Below are 19,633 nucleotides of genomic sequence, written 5' to 3'. Positions count from 1 at the left end.
AAGAAAGAATGTGCATAGTACCTAACAGACAATAAACACTTTATTTTGAAACCTGCTTATGACAGTTGACATTTGAAAGGGAGGGTCTAGTGGCCATTAATTTTCCAGTTCTTAAATGTTGTCTAAATTCTATCGCTATTGTCTTTTAGAGCATCAGAAACCATGTTTTATATGACCTCAGCCTTCACCGAGTTACTTCCAAACAGAAAAACTCCCTATTGTTGAATCAAGTCTCAACACCTGAATCGTTATGCTTGAGCACATGTCCTTGCTCTCCCCAGGTCAGTCAAGACACAGCCTGCTCTGGTTCACTGTGGGCCACTACGCAAGGGCTTGGGCGATACTCCACTTCAAGTTCAATTCAGGAAAGGGGAAAGTTGGGCATTGCATTTATTACTTTATATGACATGTAGTATGTCAAAATAAAAACCAGGCACCCTGCATTTCTATTTTTGCCTCACATTATAGGCAAATTAAATATCCTATATATTAACTTCTGCTTTTCTTGAATCGCAAAAAATGGAATTAAAAGTTTAATTCATTCAACTGTGCATAAAATGCATCATATTAACTCTTTCAGGTCAAATTACTTGCTTTTAACATCTAACTCCTATTCAATCATTTGATTGCTCTCTACTGAGTGTAGTGTAGTTTCTAGAGGAAAAAAAAAAGAATTAAAAGCCATACTTGATTTTATTAGCTAGATAGCGTAACAACAACCTAAAGAGTGTTCACTCACCCAGAACACACAGGCAGTAAAGGTATAATTACTATCCCAGTCTCTGTTTAAGTCTATGAATATTGAAGGCTCTCCTTTTTTCACAATTTTCTCCTTACTCTCCCAGAAACCATGCCTGAGAACATGTTTGTTGGCTCCTGTCAGGAAGCTCAACCCCTCATATGTCATCTGTAAAAGAAAAGTCCCCCAGCCACTGGGGAGAATGTCCCCTTTGATGAAGTTACAGATGCAGAAAGGAGACACAGGTAGCAGAGAGAGAAAGCAGACACCTGCTTGGCCAGATTGAGCAAATAAAGCTGGACATTCTGGGGAGAAAAGCGTGGAAGTCAAGTGAACTCCATTGTGATTATCCTCACACCACTCTGTTCTCTCTCTCGGCAGGGACCGAAGCATGAGAACCTTTCCTTTTGAAAGCTGTTTAGATAGTGAACCTTGAGTATATTGGTCTACACAGGAAAGAAATGGAAAAACAAGAAATGAAAACCCTTGGGGCACTCACAGCAATTGACCTCGTCAGACTTATCCACACAGTCATGGTCACCATCACACACCCACTCGATGGCAATGCAGCGCCCATCTCCACAGCGATGCTCCTTTGTGGGGCTGCAATCTGGAGAAAAGGGAAAGTCCACGAGCATGTGGGGAACCAGCATGACAAGCACTCAGAACTGTCTGGCTCATGGTTCCAACTGAAGAGAGGCTATTCCCATCGTGCTAACCTTCAATCACTTTCCCAGGATGGGTCCAGCACAATCCACTTCTCACCCAAGCCTGAGGCCCACCAGGCACTGTCACTGGGGCCTATCTGTCTGTCAGGTGAAAAACTGTCCAGCTTTCTCAGGACCCACAGTTGGAACTTCTGTTGTTTTCTGTTTTGGCAATGTTTTTTTCCATATGAGAACTTTGTGATGTTTACACCAGCTCAACTAAACAAACTATGATTTGGGTTTCACAAGGCAGAGACCTGATTTGATGTATCTGTGACAGCTTTCTCATGTTTTCTGCCACACACCACTCTGAGGTTCCTTGGATCATAGTCCTGAGCCTTTCCCAGCATTCCTCCCTATAGTCTCTAAGGCTAAATACAATCTCACATCATGTGCCCGGTGCCCCTTATCATCCCAGCCATCCCTTTTGTTCATATTACGAAGTTCCTATGTCATTCAATAATAGTTTACCTAAACATGCTAAAGCTAATCATGAAGTTCAGAAAGATAAATAAGCAAGACAAATTTTGCTGATTTTAATTCACAAGATGCATTCAAAATTATACGTGACACTTTAAAAGGCAGATTCGTTCTTAAAAAAATAAGATCAGCTTTTGTATATAAAATTAGCATGCTATCTTAACACTGCATGTCACTACTACAGAAGTCATCTCTGTATTGCTTGGTGATCAAATAAAGAAGGGGTTTTTGGTTACATATAATATGGGTTATCAAGGGACAAACAATATAGCTGTCTGCAAAGTTTTGCTCAAGAGCTCATAGTTCTAAACAGAACCAGAGAAGAAACAGGACACTTTCAAGGAGATAATAATATTAACATATTAACTTCCTAAAGCTGCCTTTCCACTCCACTTCCTTGATATTTCCTTAGTATGACTGTGTATGCAAGAAGCAAGACATTTGCACATAAGACATAACTAAGACTAGTAACTGAAAAAACTTTCCCTTTCTGAAATTAAGAAACCAACCATTTTATAATTCAACTTGCAAATAATCATATTAACAAGCTACAAGTTCTTGGTTATAAATTTTTGTAATTTTAAATGAAAACATTGCTACTTACCACAGTTTTCTTCATCACTCAGGTCCCCACAGTCATCATATCCATCACACACAAGGCTGTAATTAAGACACTTGCCCGTGTGACAGTGAAACACATTCTCGTTACAATCTGCAAATAAGAGAAGCCACTCATGTGTTATCAGAACAGAACATGGCATTGTAGTAGTACTTTATGTAACAAAAGCACCACAACAGGAGGGAAACCACAGTGATAACCTGGTCCCCATCTATTGCTTTACAGGTGAAGAGACAGTGGTACAGAGAGATCCAATGACTTGCTCTAGGTCACATAACAAGTTACTGCAGAACCAGGACTAGGACCCTCTGGCTCCCAAGCTAGTGCTTTTATCTCTTTCTGAGTCTTTACATGACTTTCACTTTATGTCACATGCAAGCTCCTATATAGTCAAATACAAGAAAAGACATTTTCAATTCATCATAGTTCCTAATGAAGTTTATGTTCACCCAGAATCAGTGACTTTAATAATGGGTGAGTAGTTATTTCCTAAAAATGTTTCTTTTATAATGAAAGTCTAGTTTTGTCAGTGGTATACATAAACACAATAGACAGAGAAACTTATTTAGGTTATGGAGTCATTACTTTCACACAAACATTATCATTTAAGTCAGTTGAGTGTTTCATAACATGACCGTTAAATAAGTAAGCTCTGTCTTATGTTATGGCAGTAAGATAAGAATAAGTGATATGTAACCTCAGGAAGCGTATAGTTTAATGTTGGAATAAACAACATGCAAGGAAATTTTAATAAAAAGATAGGTTTTGTACTTGGGCAAGCCAGAACTCCTATCCTGATTCTGCCATCTACTAGCTGTGGGAATTTGAGTGTATTAGTTAAAAATCTATGAGTCTGTGAACTCATCTATGAAATTGGAATGAGATCAATTACTTAATAAAGTTTGGAGATAGAGATTAATAAAATAACATTTTTTAATTCAGTGAGAAAAGAATACAGTAACAAACAGTAACAACTTGATTTCAAGTGTACAAAATCTTCAACAATTAGATTTCAAATGTACTCAATTGAATTCTGACCTTTACCTCAAACCGTACACAAAAATTGTCTCAAAATGGATCATAGACTTAAGTGTAAGAGCCAAAATTATGAAGTTTCTAAAAGAAAACATAGGAAAGAATCTTTGTGACCTTGGCATAGGTGAGGTATTCTTAGGTATACCAACAAAAGCACAGGCCATAAAAGAAAATTAATAAATCGACCTCACAAAGTTAAAAAGATTGTGCTTCTAAATATACTGTTAAGAAAATTAAAAGGTAGGTAGTCATAATCTGAAAAAAATATTTGCAAATCATGTATCTGATAAAGAACTTATACCTAGAGTATATATGGAACTCTTATACTCAATAATTAGAAAACCCAATTACAAATTAGCAAAAAACTTGAGTAGAAAGGCTTTATTGGAGACATACAAATAACAAATTGGCACTTACAAAGGTATTCAACATAATTAGTTATTTAGAAATTGCAAATAAAAACCACAATAAGATGCTATTACATACCTCCAAAATAGTTATAATTAACAAAAAGAGAATACCCAAGTATTGGTAAGGATTTTGAGAAATGGAAACTCCCATAAACTCTTGTTGGAAATGTCAAAGTATAATGCCACCTTGTAAAGCAGTGTGAAACCTTCTTATAAAGTTAACTATAACCTTACCATATGATTCATGAGTTCTATTCTTAGAAACTTACCCCAAAGCAATGAAATATACAAGGTCTGTCTGGAAAAAGTCCAATCATTATTAATGTAATGAGAGCAGTTTGTTTAACATTGAAGTAACCTGGCAGCCAAGGGGAGTAGACTGAAATGCACATGCATGAACAATGATGACTTCACTGTACTAGTCAGTGGGGTCAGTAGGTGCTGTTGAATGAGCATTTGTACTGTGTGGCCATCGCATTCAAAATGACTGAGCAAGTAGAGCAATGAATCTGCATCAGATTTTGCATTAAGCTTGAACATTTCTCCACAAAACTATTTGGATGATTCAGAAAGCCACAGCTACGGGCAGCTGTGATATGCAGCTTCACCACAACACACCCACTCATGCAGAATGTCTCATGCAGAGTTTTTTGGTGAAACATCAAATCACCCAGGTAACTCAGCCCCGCTACAGCCCAGATTTGGTGCCCTGTGACTTCTGGTTTTTCTCAAAACTAGAATCGCCTTTGAAAGAGAAGAAATTTCAGACTGTCTACGAAGTTCAGGAAAATACAACAGGGAAGCTGATGGCAATTGCGAGAGCTGTGTGAGGTCCCAAGGTGCCTACTTTGAAGGGGACTGAGGCATCATTGTCCTATATACAATGCTTCTTGTATCTTCTTCAGTAAACATCTCTATTTTTCATATTACATGGTTGGACACTTTCTGGACAGACCTTGCATATCCACACAGATACTAATATGTGCATGTCCATAACAGCACTATCCATAATAGCCAAAAGGCAGAAACAATCCAAACACTCAACTGGTGAATGGATAAGGAAAATGTAGTACACTCATATGATGGAACACTATTCAGCAATTAAAAGTATCAAACTATTGATACATATGGCAGCATAGATGAACCTTAGAAACATTATGCTAAGTGAAACAAACCCAGATGCAAAGACTACATATTGTGTGACTCATTGATAAAATTTCCCAAAAAAGCAAACATATAGAGACAGAAATCAGAGCAGTGGTTATCTGTAGCCAGAGAGGTAGCAGTGTTTACCTGCGGACCTGACCGCAAATAGGTGGGAGGAAAATTTGGGGGGAGATGGAAAAGTTCTAGAAGTGGATTGTAGTGATGGTTGCGCAACTCTATACATTTACTAAAAAACAGTGGAATAAATGTATGGCTTAGTGTAATTATACCTCAGTAAAGCTGTAAAAATGTTTTGAATTAATATATTAAAAATTCCTGCATTTAAGAAAAACTAGATTTCTTAAATGTATTCTTTTTTCCCCTACTTGAAGTGAATTAAGGGCAAAAATAGATTCTTATGTCTGGAGAGAGATCACAGAAGGTGGGCAGAATTTCAGTACTGTGTGGATGGACTTGAAACTTCACCATGTTTTAGGCAAGGGGAATAACAAGAACAGGGGAGAGGTGAGAAATGAGGGCACATTTGAGGATCAGTTTACTTGGCTGATGAAGACCAAAAATCTAGTGGTCGGTAGTACAGTCCCTTGAATTCCAGTGATTGTTTCTTCTGAAGCAGAAGCCTGTGTCTCATACAATAGATTCTATTGTCCTAAAACTAAGTTTCTTAAATAGTTTTAGAATCACATCATTTTAGAAACAATGGGCCTTAGAGATAGTCTGTTCAGCACCTTCATTATGTGGGTATGTATGTGCAAACACACAAACAGACATGTGCTCACACTTATACACATGCATAAATTTGTAAGTATTCTTTCTAATTTCCCCCAGACTGAATAATTTTCATATGAGATCGACCATCATAAGAGAAAATATAAGAACTAAAAGAAGGTTCTAGTTTCTCCTTGACAGAACTGTACTACCTTCTCCCATTCAGCAGAGGGCGCTAACTCACCGTCTTGCCCCCTACTGCTGACTGGGACCATTACACGCATGCTGAGTTGATAAAGGTTATGATGTTTGTGTTTTTGCCTACCAGACAGAGTTGAGAAATGTGTGTATCAAGATATACACATTTCCTTGGGAAGTTATAAAATATCTTTTTGGTTTTTGTTTTGTTTTAATCTACATTACTATTGCGGGACGTTTGGAAGTGTTATGCTAAAATCAGTAATAACCAGGGTTTTCAACCTGACGATCAATGCAAAAGTACTCGCATTCCCCAAAAGCGGTGGTAGTGTGGAGGAGTGGCATATTTTAAACCATATGAGTTAATATTTTTTTAAAGCCGTACACTTCACTTCTTTTGATTGTAGGACTAGGGCATCAAATACTTCTTTCAGAATCTAACACACTAAAAATTGCCAAAGATTCACATGTCCTCTGTGAGACCTGTTCTAGGACTCCCAGTAATTCATGCCTAGACCTCATTTGAAAATTTTTTAAATTAATGCCGTCATTTATTAAATTATTTCATAAATGAAGATGACACAAGCATTAAAGAAAAAATTCCTCATTATTCACATAGGTCCAGACTCGACTTTCCACTATTATGGCTTACTTGGTTAGAAGCCATTCTCAGGGGTTAGATACAAAATTAGCTACATTTGGAAAACAACTTGTTTCCTCTCTAAGGTCTCTGTGACTGCCAGAGGTACTGCCAGCCAGAAATACACAGCAAATAGCAAAGATCACAGTGCCTCCTTTTATTGGAATAAGTGTTTATTTGGACTGAAAAGAAATGTTGTCAGCCCAATTTGGGGCCAACAAATCAAACTTTTTAAAAGCTACTTGCTATGATTTTCTTGCTCAATACAAGCATAATTTTGCATGACCCGAGGTAGATGTTTTTCTAGATATAGATTTATTTTTCTTAATGAGAGCCTGATATAAAATGTTACTGCTGAAGTTCTTGCATGTTAATATTTATTTCACTTTGGCAGTTCACTCTATTAACTTTTGTCTCTTAAAATTATCATTAAATTAAGGAAGAAAACTGAAGAACAGAAAACCTTTTTATCAAGGGTTCCACTCAATTTGCTCAATCTCTATGAGTTTGTAAACATAAATGTGTTGCCTCAGTTCAAGATTCAAGTTGGATGCTGAATTGCTAAGCCCCCCTAGTTTTCAGATGGCCAGAGCAGTTAAATGGCTTGCCCACAGTTACACAGCTCATCAACAGCAGAGCTATGAGACGGAGCCAGGCATCTCGCCTGCCTGGGCTCGTTAGACTGACTTCTATCTCCAGAGGAAGGTTTCTCAGCTGCAGCACTGTTGACAATTCTGACTGCATAAAACTTTGTTGTGTGAGGGGCTACCCTATGCATTGTAGGATGCTTAGCAGCGTCCTTGACCTTAACTCGCTAGATGCCAGTAGCACCACTCCCAACCCTCACAGTTGTGACAGTCAAATCTGTCTCTATACATTGTAAAATGTCCTCTAGGAGGCAAAATTGTCCCTGACTGAGGACCCCTATTCTACAGTATCCAACCATCACCCCTGTCCAAAGCCTGCCTTTGATCCAGGAATCCTGTTCTCTTCCCAACTCATAAGATTTACTTTTTTGTTTACACCACTCTCCTTTAGCTTTGTGACATCTCTTATTCTATATTGTTCTAAAATACCACATTCAATGATCTCTGTTTCTACATTATTGCCCTGATTAAACTAAAAGCTCCATGAAGAAAGAAACCACGTCTTAAGTCTTTACATTGACTAGGGATCTAGAACATGCTTTACACATAGCAGCAGTTAAAGAATATTAAACAGTTTGATCAATTCAGCATAATCAAAGTGCCACTAAACAGAAGAGAATTTCCCAGGCATCTGAGGCTTCTTACTTCAGCATAGAATGAAATATCTTTATTATTTTGATGAAAATATTTTTATTATTTTGATGGAAATATTTCTCATATTTACAGTAGTCCCGCTCTATATTGCGGTTCACTTATCATGGCCTCACTGTATCGTGGGATTTTTAAAAAATATTGTATTTAATTATTTAACATAGATTTTTTCGCTATATCATGGGATTCTGTGGTACTGTATACATATGTTGTTAAAATCATGCAGGTTTAAGAGTGTAGAACATGTTTAAGAACATAAGTAGTGTTTATAAAAGTGTGGAAAAGGTTAATAAGGGAGTGGGAAAGGTTAATAAGGGACTGGGAACGGTTTATAAGTGTGTGGGAAGGGTCTATAAAGTCTTAAAATACATATAAATACTAAAATAAATGTAAGGTTCCTACTTCGCGGATTTTCACCTATCGCAGGGGAGTCTAGAACGTAATACCGTGATAAGTGAGGGAATACTGTACTTGCATCCTTGTCTTAGTCAAAAGAACATACTAAATGCAGTCACTTGTGATAACTGAGAAGCATCATTTGGAAAACCTCCTTAATTAGAATCTTGCATGTGGAGCTTTCTGGAAATGCTATGGTTCAGCCAGTCTCAATGACAAGGAAAACCAGAGATAGAGAAGTTGCCTGCCTAAAAGCACAGAGCTAGAGAGTTTTAAAAAGAAAATTTTCTTAATTTTCAAAATCCTTTTGCTACACCATTAAATTGTTCCAGGTGGTTGGAAATTTGTTTATTCTACAAATACTTAGGATGAGATTGATAAACATAGCAAAATTAGTTAGGGGAGAAAGGAAGCAATCCGAGATGCCCGGAGTGCTGCTATAATAAACAATTATCTCCCAAGCATAACAGAACATCCAAAATAAAAAATTTTCTGTCCTATGAATAATCAAAATTTAATTATTTACCAAATCTGAATTCTCATGGGCAAGGGCAAGTTCAAGGCAGCACAGTTTAGAGAAAGTAGCATAATATTTGGACCCATTCAAGTCTGGGTTCAAATCTGGCACTGGGAAGTACTGGTAAATTTTTTCATTGCCTTAAGCCTTGGCTCTGCATCTGTATGGAAGAGGATGAGATACCCTTTTTGCTGAAAATTAAATCAAATTGTGTAGGTAAATGCTTTTAGCACAGTAGATTAGGGAACTCACAAATGAAATATCCCTTCCCCTCCTTTCTTTAAAGGAGTCCTTCTCCTCCTGTATCTGCCAGAAACCTTGGGAACAGGCACATCCTTCTGCTCCTCTTTGGTAACATCCAGCAAAACTTCCTTTCCCCTGAGGAATATCTTATCTGTGAACTGCATTCATGCGCTGACTTGCATCCACAGCCTAATTCAGATTTGTGCTATTCCTTCACTACAGAGTGGGGACCACAGGAAGGTGGCATCTTCTATGAACATGAATGCTGAAACTCCACCAGCACTGAATGTTAAAGCTCAGAAGCAGATGACTTTGCAAGGTCAGCATCTTCACAAACAAGTATTCTGAGATCGTTTCTGAAGGTGTCATGAGGAAAAGTCTCTATCTTCTTTAATAAACACTTCAGCTCCTGAGACATTGCTAAATACCTTCCAGAATAGTAATACTGTCTTTGTCGGGCACTGACTAGGAAAATTTACTCCTTCAAATTCAATTTCAACAAATACGGCAGAAAGTTCCTACTGTTTAAAGTGCAATGCTCAGTGCAACAGAGGAACATAATGAGAAAGTCAGTATTGGCCCACCGCTGGGGGTAGAGCACATGCAGGATTTTAATAATGCTATAACTTGTGCCATAACTGAGAGGGAAACAAGAGATTTCCACCACACTTCCCATAAATTGGACATAATTCTATTGAACTATTTTAAATCCCCTAGTGCGGGTGCTTTGCACAATATTTTCTTGCAAGTCCCCAGCAATATTCCCTAATGTAAACATGCATCCTAGAAAAATCTTTTTTATGTACAATTGTCTGCCATAGGTTTTCCTGAAGAGGGAATTCCAAATTATAAAAACAAATGTCTTTGTGAAAACATTTCTGAAAATACAGGTGACATAACTGAAGTTTCACAGGATGCTAGATATTCTGCAAAATAAATCAGTGCATGAAGGAAAACGTATATGTATAAATAATGGTGAGGGGTTTTATAAACAAATAATTTTTATGGAAATAACAAGTTAAACAAAATTGATATCTTTCTTTAACTGCAGGATTTTTTAGAACCTCTAAGGCACAAATGTGTATTGTAACTTTCTAAGAAGTAGATACGATAGGTAGAAATTCACAAACTTATTTTTTTTCCTCAAGCATTTTTCAAGACTCAGGTACTATGGAACACCAGTTTGGGAAACACTGACCTGAAACATTACAATGATATATGGGCTTTCACAAGTTATGACAAACAAGCATCCTAATCCTTCCAATGGAAGAAAAGTTGGTCCACCTGGCAAACAGACCAGAGGAATTTCCAATGTGGTCAACAATCATGAGCTCTTATAAAGCCTTGGCAACGTCTACGAGGAGTAAAACACAGCTTTCCCAGAGTAACTATCCCTGCTCACATAACCATTAAAAAGCAATTAGAACATAATTGCTTATGGTTCTGTTTGGAATGCAGACCTTACCTTGTATTCTTGAGACTACATTACATAAGTGTAAAATGATGTGAAAGCTGACATATATTTGGTATGGACGGAATGTTTCCTCCCAGTGCTTCTGTGTGGAAGCCCTAACCCCCAGCATGACTATATCTGGAGACAAGGCTGTGAGGAGGTCATGTGTGTTGAATGAATTCATAAGGGTGAGGCACTAATCCAGTGTAAGGCTGGTGGTACCCTTCTAAGTAGAGGATGAGATACCAGAGAGCCCCCAACCTCCCTCAATCTCTTTCTCTCTCTACCTACCTATGTTCCTCAAGCCTCCCTCTCTCACTCCCTTCCCCTGTCTCTTGCCTCCTCCTCCCCTCCCTTTAAGGAGGCCGGTGAGCACACAGGGAGGCAGCCGCTGCCTACAGGCAGGAAGAGCACTCTCACCAGACACTGAACCCTGCTGGACCTTCATCTTGGACTTTCCAGCCTCCAGGACTGTGAGAAGCCAGTTTCTGCTGTTTCAGTCATGAAGTCTATGGTATTTTGTGTGGCAGCCCAAGCACACTAATACAATATTGGACAAACCACCGATCAATTCAGTGAAAACAGCTCATCAAATCAAGGGAAGTAAATGGAGGGTGCTTAAGGCTGAATCCAATGAGCCACAGATTTAAAGCAGTTAATGCCATTGACTCTGTTCGGGTTTGAAAGAAGCATAAACAACAAGAGGCTTTGCATCTGCTGTGTCATGAATGTTAAGAATCAGGATGGGGAAAATTTTTCCGATTAAAAGTGCCCCTTTTAAATAGTTGACCTTTATACTCTTATAGCTTTGAAAACAAAAACAAAAATCCTCACACAAAATAAACAAAAAGGCTTCTCCTAATTTTAAGACCCTTCACGCAAAAACACTTCGATCCCAGATCTGCTCCGAGGGGGCGTCTAGCCGTTGCGTTTCTAATGAAATCACGCCTTTGAACCGTGAGCAAACACTGCTGTCAGGGGCGGGAACATAAGCACGTTTGCTCGCTTTAGAAAGGCGACTACAAGGAGTCCGCGTGAATGAATGCTCACGGTTGTCAGGACCTGACAGTGGAATGGCTGTGGTTTCTAGGCCCCTGAATGGAATCCCTGTCCGCCCCGACAACCCCCAAACAGTCTGTCACCTACTGCAATGAGCCTCATCACTCCAGTCGTCACAGTCGTTGTAGCCGTTACACTGCAGTTTCCTGGGGATGCAGAGGCCACTGCCACACAGAAAGCTGTCGCCTCCTCCGCAGAGCACTAAGGAAAGGGCAGAAAAACAATGTCAGAATAAGGGTGTGTTTTCTTTTTCCTTTTAAAATTAGGAGAAACAAAGAACAGGAAGATCACCTTCCCCTGCTATTGGACAGATTTGTTTCTAAATCCCCGCAGTTTCACTGTCCCCCGTTTTCCTTTGACCCTCTGGGAGCTTAATTGTGAAATTGCCTTGGAAAAATACAGTGTTTGCCTGAGGAAAGGCAGGGCGAGTCCGCCAAAGGGCCTGCGAGTGCGGGTGCCAGGCATCCGTGCTTGGAGCACAAGAGAGCGGCCTCGTCCGCTGTTCAACGTCTGTGTGGAAAATACCAAATGGAAGCATTTCTCTTAATAGCTGAGAAATATCTCAAAGTGGAGTGCTATTTACTGAACAAATATATTCTTTAAACCTTTGAAAAATAAACCACATCCATGTGATCATAAAAAAAAAAAAACCCTTACCTTTTAAAACACTACTCAACGTTGTACAGAGAAAATTAACTGAGGTGTGCTCGACACAGGCATAGACTTTATGCCCTGTTATTTAAAATATATTTCCTTGCCTTAATAAAAATGCCAGTTAAAAATGTCAAAGTCTATTTTTTGCATAAAGAATGTAAAACTGCACTAGCAAATAATATTTTTATTGTTTTCCTTAACAGTTGCATTTTGGTATTATTGGCTTTTATTGTATTCATTTTCTTCTCAAAAGTAGACATAAAATCAATTGTTTCAAAATTACTATAGACAATAAATATGAGATAAAAAGCTAGAGACTTTTTTAGATAAAAGAATAAATCAGTTCCGTAAAATGTGTGTTAAAATACACTTCAATATTTGGTAATGTGTATCAAATGCCTTTTAAATGTGCATAACCTTTGATTCAGCAAACTTATTTCTTGCACTTTATAAAAAGGAAATTATTATGAATAAATGCAAGTTTTTATTTTTAAGGATATTCACACCATCATGGTTTATGAGGAAACTTGATATCACAACTGCGCAATAGCAGGGACTGGTTAGATAGATTTTGGTACCTCCCTAAGAAAGAATAGCATTACAACTATTGAAAAGTATATCAGCCCTGGCTGCTGTGGCTCAGTGGATTGAGCGTCGGCCTGCGAGCCAAGTGTCCCTGGTTCGATTCCCAGTCAGGGCACATGACTAGGTTGCACGTTAGGTCCCCAGTTGGGGGCACGAGTGAGAGGCAACCACACAGCGATGCTTCTGTCCCTCTCTTTCTCCTTTCCCCTCTCTCTAAAAATAAATAAACAATAAACAAACAAATAAATAAACAAAAATTAAAAAAAAGAAAAAGAAAAGTATATCATACAAAATACTTAATGTCCTGGAACAAAGTGCAATTAAAGTAGAAAAACACCATATGTTTCTAAAAAAGCATAATATAATTCAGCATAGAAAGAAGTATATCAAAGGTGACTGTGATTGTCTGTGGTATTAGGATTACAAGTAGTTTTTATCTTCTTCCTTGTATTTTACAAATTCATTATATTTTACAAATGTTCTTACGATGACTGTATCTTACTTTATGAATCAGAAATTTAAAAAAAAAGAACCTACTAAGTTTTTTCATGAGTTCCCAATTCAGAATAACAGTAGACAAACACAACCCTCACAAATTTCTCTTTGTCCCTTCCCTCTCATTGATGAGATGAACCAGGAAACGTACACATTTTAACTCAGAGACTGAAATTCAAAGAAGCCCAGACTGAACGCTCCAAGCTGTGAGGCCCAACATCTCCCATGTTCCTACTCTCCCACCCAGCAGCTGGCCCCCAAGAGGTTCTCAATTAACTTTGACAGGAACAAATCACATCAGTCTCCATGGAGCACAACACATTGCCACAAGGCAAAGAAAAATACCATTGGTTGCTTATGTTCCAATGCTATCAGAGGAATCAGAGTTTCCATTTGCTAGACATCAAGTCCTAGTTGGTCCGGTGAGTTTCTTATGATGCTGTCATGTGCAACCTTCCCAGTATCAACAGTGAAAGTGGTTTTTCCATCATACCCCACGATTTCCCTATCAGTACAAATTACAGCTATGGACTTCCTCTGCCAAAATATGAAACATGTTTCTATTTTGTAGTCTTAGAGGATGTGGCACAGTCCTGCGCTCCCATAGCTACAGATACAGACTCCTAAAGGGTACAGAGGAAACTATATATAAAATGAGAAACAGTAAGACTATACTAGCCAGTCTGTACAACATCCTCTCTCCAGGATTCAGAGAAAAGTGTCAAGGAATAAGGGTTTATCCTGGAGTGCGACGGTTTCTGTATTACGCTGGAGAGTGCCTAAATTCCATCTGTCCACATTCCCTACTTCATGGTTCTGATGATTCCTCCACTATGTAGCCGAAAGCTCAACATCAAATATCTCCTAACATCTAGACTTCATCTGTAAGACCCTATATATTTTATTTCAGCAAACCCACTTTTTGTGTACGGTTATATCAAATCTGGATCAAATTTAAAACATAGCATTGCTGGCATTGTTTTGATTACCGCTATCCCACTTCTTGGCTGATACAGCAGAAACGGACTTCTTCCGTGTGGTTCCTCAGCAGGAAGTGTGACTGCCTTTGGTTGCAGGACATTGTCGATTGTTTCTTTGTCTTTCTTTAGAAGCTCATAGTTTCATTAATGAATATTATTTTTGTAAAACTAGAATGACTTTTGGATATTTGATTTCTCTTAACCCATCATCAGAATCTTTTTTTTTAATTCATCTATTGTTTTTAATTTTATTTTTTGATTTTTTAATTACAGTTGTTCCATTTTCCCCCCTTGCTCCCCCCGACCCAACCCACCCCTTCTCCCACAATCATCAGAATCTTTGCTTTTAGTTGTGTAAAACTGTTCAAACACATTTATTTGGAATTTCCAAACAGGCACATAAAGTAGACGGGTAGACATGCTGTCACATCTTCTTTGGGGGAAGTGGTGGTTTACAAATAGAGATGCTAGAGTGTCGTGTGGTTAAGACAGCAATTGCCAAAAGCCACAGAGCCAGGGAAAGGTGCAAACCACCCCAGAACTGTGAGGTCCATGCTCCAGGTTCAATCCTCAGCCCTCCCCGGCCCTTGTTCCTAATACAGAGGCAGCTGTGTAGTCACCTGATGTGTGGTCAGTCCAAGTGCACCAGGGTCAGGTACAAGCTCAAACTTGCCTTTGTTTTTCTCTCTAAACGAAGGATAAATGTCTGTCCTTCAGGTGAACGGGACCAGATGAGATGAAATTCCATGTCAGCTCTGGGTTTTGGGGAGAATATACTGAGAGAGCTCCTAACAAGTTTCTGTAGAGAATTTTCAACCATAAACTTTACTCTTTTGTAGCAATCATCTTCCAATAGCCTTTATTTAGGCTTAGCCCTTCTACTGACAAGGCAATTCCCTAAGGCAAAGTCATGCCAGAATCTTGAGACCATTTCCACTAACATCATCTATAATTCTAAGAGGTATATATTGGACTTTAAATAAATGGCAGATTGGTCCATGGAAGATTCATTCGTTAATTGAACAAATATTTACTGTCAACCATGTGCTAAGCATTATTCCAGCACCTAGAAAGATAGCAGTAAAGAAAATGAAAATAATTCCCCGCCTTCATGTAGCATATACTCTACAAATCCTCATCTGATAAAGATACTTTTACCAACGAAAGATACTTCATCACCAAAGTTGACTTCCATTTACACATGTGACAATTAATTAACATTGATGCAGAGATAATAGTATAGAAAGGTGAACTGCCTAAGACACTAGTTTACACGTCCAGATGATGAGGGCAATTATGAATCACCTGGACTTCACAATTCCATGGGTTCTGAAGACTACATACCCATAAGGATGATCAGCTCTTTTTAGTATTCTTTCTCTGATAATGGACTGCAGAAATAACATCCAGACCCTGGAATGACCTTCAGATTTTCTGTAACTGCTTCCAGCCCTCTCAGATCCCTCTGCCTGTGCATTATAGGCAGCATTTATATGGGCAAATGTTCTCATTACTCTGGTTGTTAACTTTTGGAGTTTTTGTCACAAATTACTCACCAATCTCTGACTGAATAGTGTCTTCATTCACCCCCATCTTTAAGCTTTTAAAGTCTGAAGCTCAGGTTCAACTACCTCTGAAGAGAACACCGAACTGGCACAGAGCATCATCACCTCAGCCTGTATGTACTAAGAGCGTGTCAATTCTTCATTGACCAGAATGCTTGAAATTAAGTTACTGTCAACCATATTGCTCTTACCTTTTACAAGAATTCCTCTTGAGGATAGCACTCTATTTGGGCATAATAGGTTAATAAAAATCATTGGGGCAAAAGATAAGAGGTGACAGAACAGAGCAAAAACCCAAACTTATACTTGAGTAAGTAAACTTGGTCTTTATCTTGCCTTCTAAGCATAGTAAATGGAAAGCCCTTCATTTTGTTAAATACAAAATAATGTCATTTTGATATTAGCATGTTTGGGGTAGGAATGCATAGGGGTATCAGAAAGCTCTGTGTATAAAAGGAGTGAGGATCCCCAAGGGGAGAGAGAGAGAGAGGAGCCAGGGTGCTGGGCACTGCCAGGAGGGAAATGTAAATAAAACAGTTGGTTGAGCCTCCCTGAGGAGCAAAGAATAGAGAAGACCCTTTGGAAAATGGAAATATCTAGTGGGATGTTTAAAGCTGTTTCCTCAGGAATGGGAGGGGTAATCACTTCCTCCACCTGCCATATGGAATCAGAAAAGCTTATGTTGCCCTCTAATTTTTCCACTCATTGACTTAGATAATTGGGCATTCCTCTAAGAGCTTGGGTACATTATTGAATACAGAATAGATCCTTTGCTTTGTGAAGGTTAGAGTCTAAGGAGACAATATCAATGAACATAAAGAAAATTACTGCATATTAGGTCAGAAGGCAATGAGTGCTATGAAAAAAAACAAAGATTACAACAGATTAAGAAAGCTAGGAGGTGTGGGGGTGGGGTAGGACAGGGCTAAAAATCAACTCGAATGCCAGAGCAGGCCTCCTCTGAAGGTGACATGTGAACAATGCCTTGAAATATGTGAGGGATTTAACCAACTCTCAGGGGCAGATTTCAGCAGAGGTGCCAGTCCACAGACCCTCAGGCAGCAGCATGCCTGGCGGGTGTCAGGAACAGCAAGGGGACCTGTGGTTAGAGGGAGTGAGGGAGAGAGTAGGAAGAGACAAGATGGAGCAGAAGGAACAGCCCAACCACACAGAGTTTAGGAAGGACTTTGTAAGTTAGACAAAAAGAGAAAATGCACTACCAGGTTTGAGTCAAGAGTGGCAGGATGTGACTCATGTGTTCAAGGATCTCTGCCTATTGTGTTGGAAATACCTCAGAGGAGCAAGGACCAGGGTAGGAATAACAGGAGGCTATAGAGCTTATCCAGAAAGAGACGATGGCAGCGTGGAAGGGAGAGCAGTGGGGGTGCTGAGACATGACCAGACGCAGTGTGGAAGGAGAGCCGGTGGGACAGACAAGAGCCAATGATGATGTCATAGTTCCAGCCAGTCAGAAGACAGGAGCTGCCATCTGCTGAGATGGAGAAGGCTACAGGAGGAGCGAGACTGGGGAAAAAATATCAGGAGTTACAGTGTGGACGTGTTGAGTCTGACCTAACCAGTAGACGTCCAAATGGAGATGCTAAGTAGATAACTGGACGCATAAGTTCAAGGTCCAGGAAAGAGGAAAGGACTACAAAGGTAAATAACTGTGTGAGTCATCAGCAAATCCATGTAAAGGCCGTGTGCCTGGGTGATCGCCAAGAAGATGATTAGTGGACATAGTGCGGAGTAAGAATTAATGAGATGGTGAAGAGAGGATGAAAGAGGGATGAGCTGTTACACAACATATTTACTAGCTATAGAGAGGAGGGAAAGCCAGCAAAGGGGCTGAGGAGGCATGGCCAGTGTGACAATAAGCAGGAAAATAAGCAAGGTGACCATGGTGTCCTGGAGGCCAAGTGAAGGGAAGCATGCCAAAGAGGAGAATATGATCAATTGTGCCAAATGCTGCCGATAGTCAAACAAGATGAAACTGAGAAGTGACAATTGCCTTTGGCAACATGGAGGTCAGTGGGGACCCTGGTAAGAGCAGTTCCCAAGGAATGGCAAGGACAAAAGTCAGACTGGAGTGTGTTATGTTTAAGTGGAAATGAGAGGAGAGGAAGAAGCTCAGAAAGGAAGGCAACTCTTTGGCTGCAGAAGAGAAATGAGTATAGGGGGTGATAGACTACAAGGGAAATGAGGTAACAAAGAAAGCATTTTTAATACTTTTGTGTGAGCGCATTCTTTGTGAGGAGCATAGAGTGGAACTAAGCTGGCCTACAAGTTGGTTCAGGTTAAATAAACTATGACTACTCCTGAAAATTTAGGAGCTGAGGATGGCAGATTACTGATGACAGGAATATAGTCACACTCTAAAAATGAACCCCATCATATCTGTCCAAACCACTAATCCCATTATTAGAATGTGGGGTAGGTAATTCTTCGGAAGTATCTGCCTCCTGGGGTGAAAAATTTTAATCTCTTTTTCATCTCCTTCAACATCTACTAGACATCTATTAAACGTGGGGCATCACGCTAGTCACTTCTAATAACAGTGATGCTCAAGACCATTTAGAAATGCAGTCAGCTAAAACAACAAGACCAAGAAACCCTGCTTCTTTAATGGTTCACACAATTATATTAGCACACAATACTTATTTGTTTGTTTTTTGTCTCTCTCTCCCTTCTAGAATGTAAGCTCCTTCACAGAAGTCTCCTTATCTGTTTTTCTCACTGCTCTATCCCGAATCAAGAATACAATTAAATATTTGTTGGATGAATAAATGAACTGAGAATACAAGGTGCCTAGCAGGACTACATGGTCACTCTTACTTTTTGGACTTACATGTTCAAAGGCAATAAATACCTTACAATTTTACTTTCCAATTTCTAGGGGAATAAACTGCTGATGAAATATTAAAACCCATGTGTTACAGTGGAATTCCTACACTTGCAGACAAGCCTGGCTTCTAAGCAGCATTTGTTCCTATGTTAGGACAACAAGTATAAAAGATTTGGTACATAAAATAATCTTCCCCACTGGCCTGTATGACATGTGTAATGTCCTCCAAGACCTACACCTGCATTACCCATTCCTTGGGCCGAAATGGTGGTTTTCAGAAAAACTCTAAGATACCAAGGAAAGGGACTTTGGGGCACCTTATGGGCTAAAGGGGTGTCTTAGTCCCCCTGCTCCACTGGAACCGGAGAGCTGTACTGTTGTCTGCTTCACACATTTGAGTCCACGTAAAATATTCTTTACAAATGAGGTTTTTGCGACCCGAAACCAGTTAAAAAACCCTTTCGCCCTTAAGATTTTATGTGCTCTGTTGAAGTCTGAGATAGCTTAATTTTATTCATTTTTCTCACTATTAATATTTAGTTCTGAATTTAGTTATAGACTATTTAACTTTTCCTTCTATTTAGCCTTGAAATAATGGGACACTTTGGGGTGAGGCAGAGATGGGGGAGGAGTTTCGGAAAGGTATAAAACGGGAGAAGTAAGACTGAGAAGTGAGACCAGGAACCACAGATGAGCCCAAAATGGCTTTAGGGTGGAGTGGTGTCTCTAACTCTGTCACACTGTGGTGCAGGAAATGCCACCTCATTTTATCTGTGTAACTCAGTTCACACCTCTGCACTCACAAAGATGATAAGGAACATTATTCAGGCATGTTTTGCA

General features: G+C 39.2%; 1 protein-coding gene across 1 annotated transcript in view; it reads right to left on the bottom strand.

Annotated features, from left to right (window-relative positions):
- The window catches only part of CORIN (corin, serine peptidase), a 183,390-nt gene that overhangs the window by 57,320 nt on the left and 106,437 nt on the right, over positions 1 to 19,633 (bottom strand). The window contains exons 6-8 of the mRNA XM_090266913.1: positions 11,757 to 11,870; positions 2,531 to 2,638; positions 1,239 to 1,349 (exon numbers count right to left, since the gene is read on the bottom strand). Of these exons, the coding sequence (XP_090123039.1) occupies positions 1,239 to 1,349; positions 2,531 to 2,638; positions 11,757 to 11,870 (333 nt within the window). The remainder of the gene's footprint in view (positions 1 to 1,238; positions 1,350 to 2,530; positions 2,639 to 11,756; positions 11,871 to 19,633) is intronic.

The sequence above is a fragment of the Furipterus horrens genome, unplaced genomic scaffold (genome assembly GCF_987537825.1).
Source record: "Furipterus horrens unplaced genomic scaffold, mFurHor1.1.pri manual_scaffold_2, whole genome shotgun sequence".
NCBI lineage: Eukaryota > Metazoa > Chordata > Mammalia > Chiroptera > Furipteridae > Furipterus > Furipterus horrens.
The sequence above is the reverse complement of the archived record's forward strand: the minus strand, read 5'-3'. Positions and strand labels throughout refer to the sequence as shown.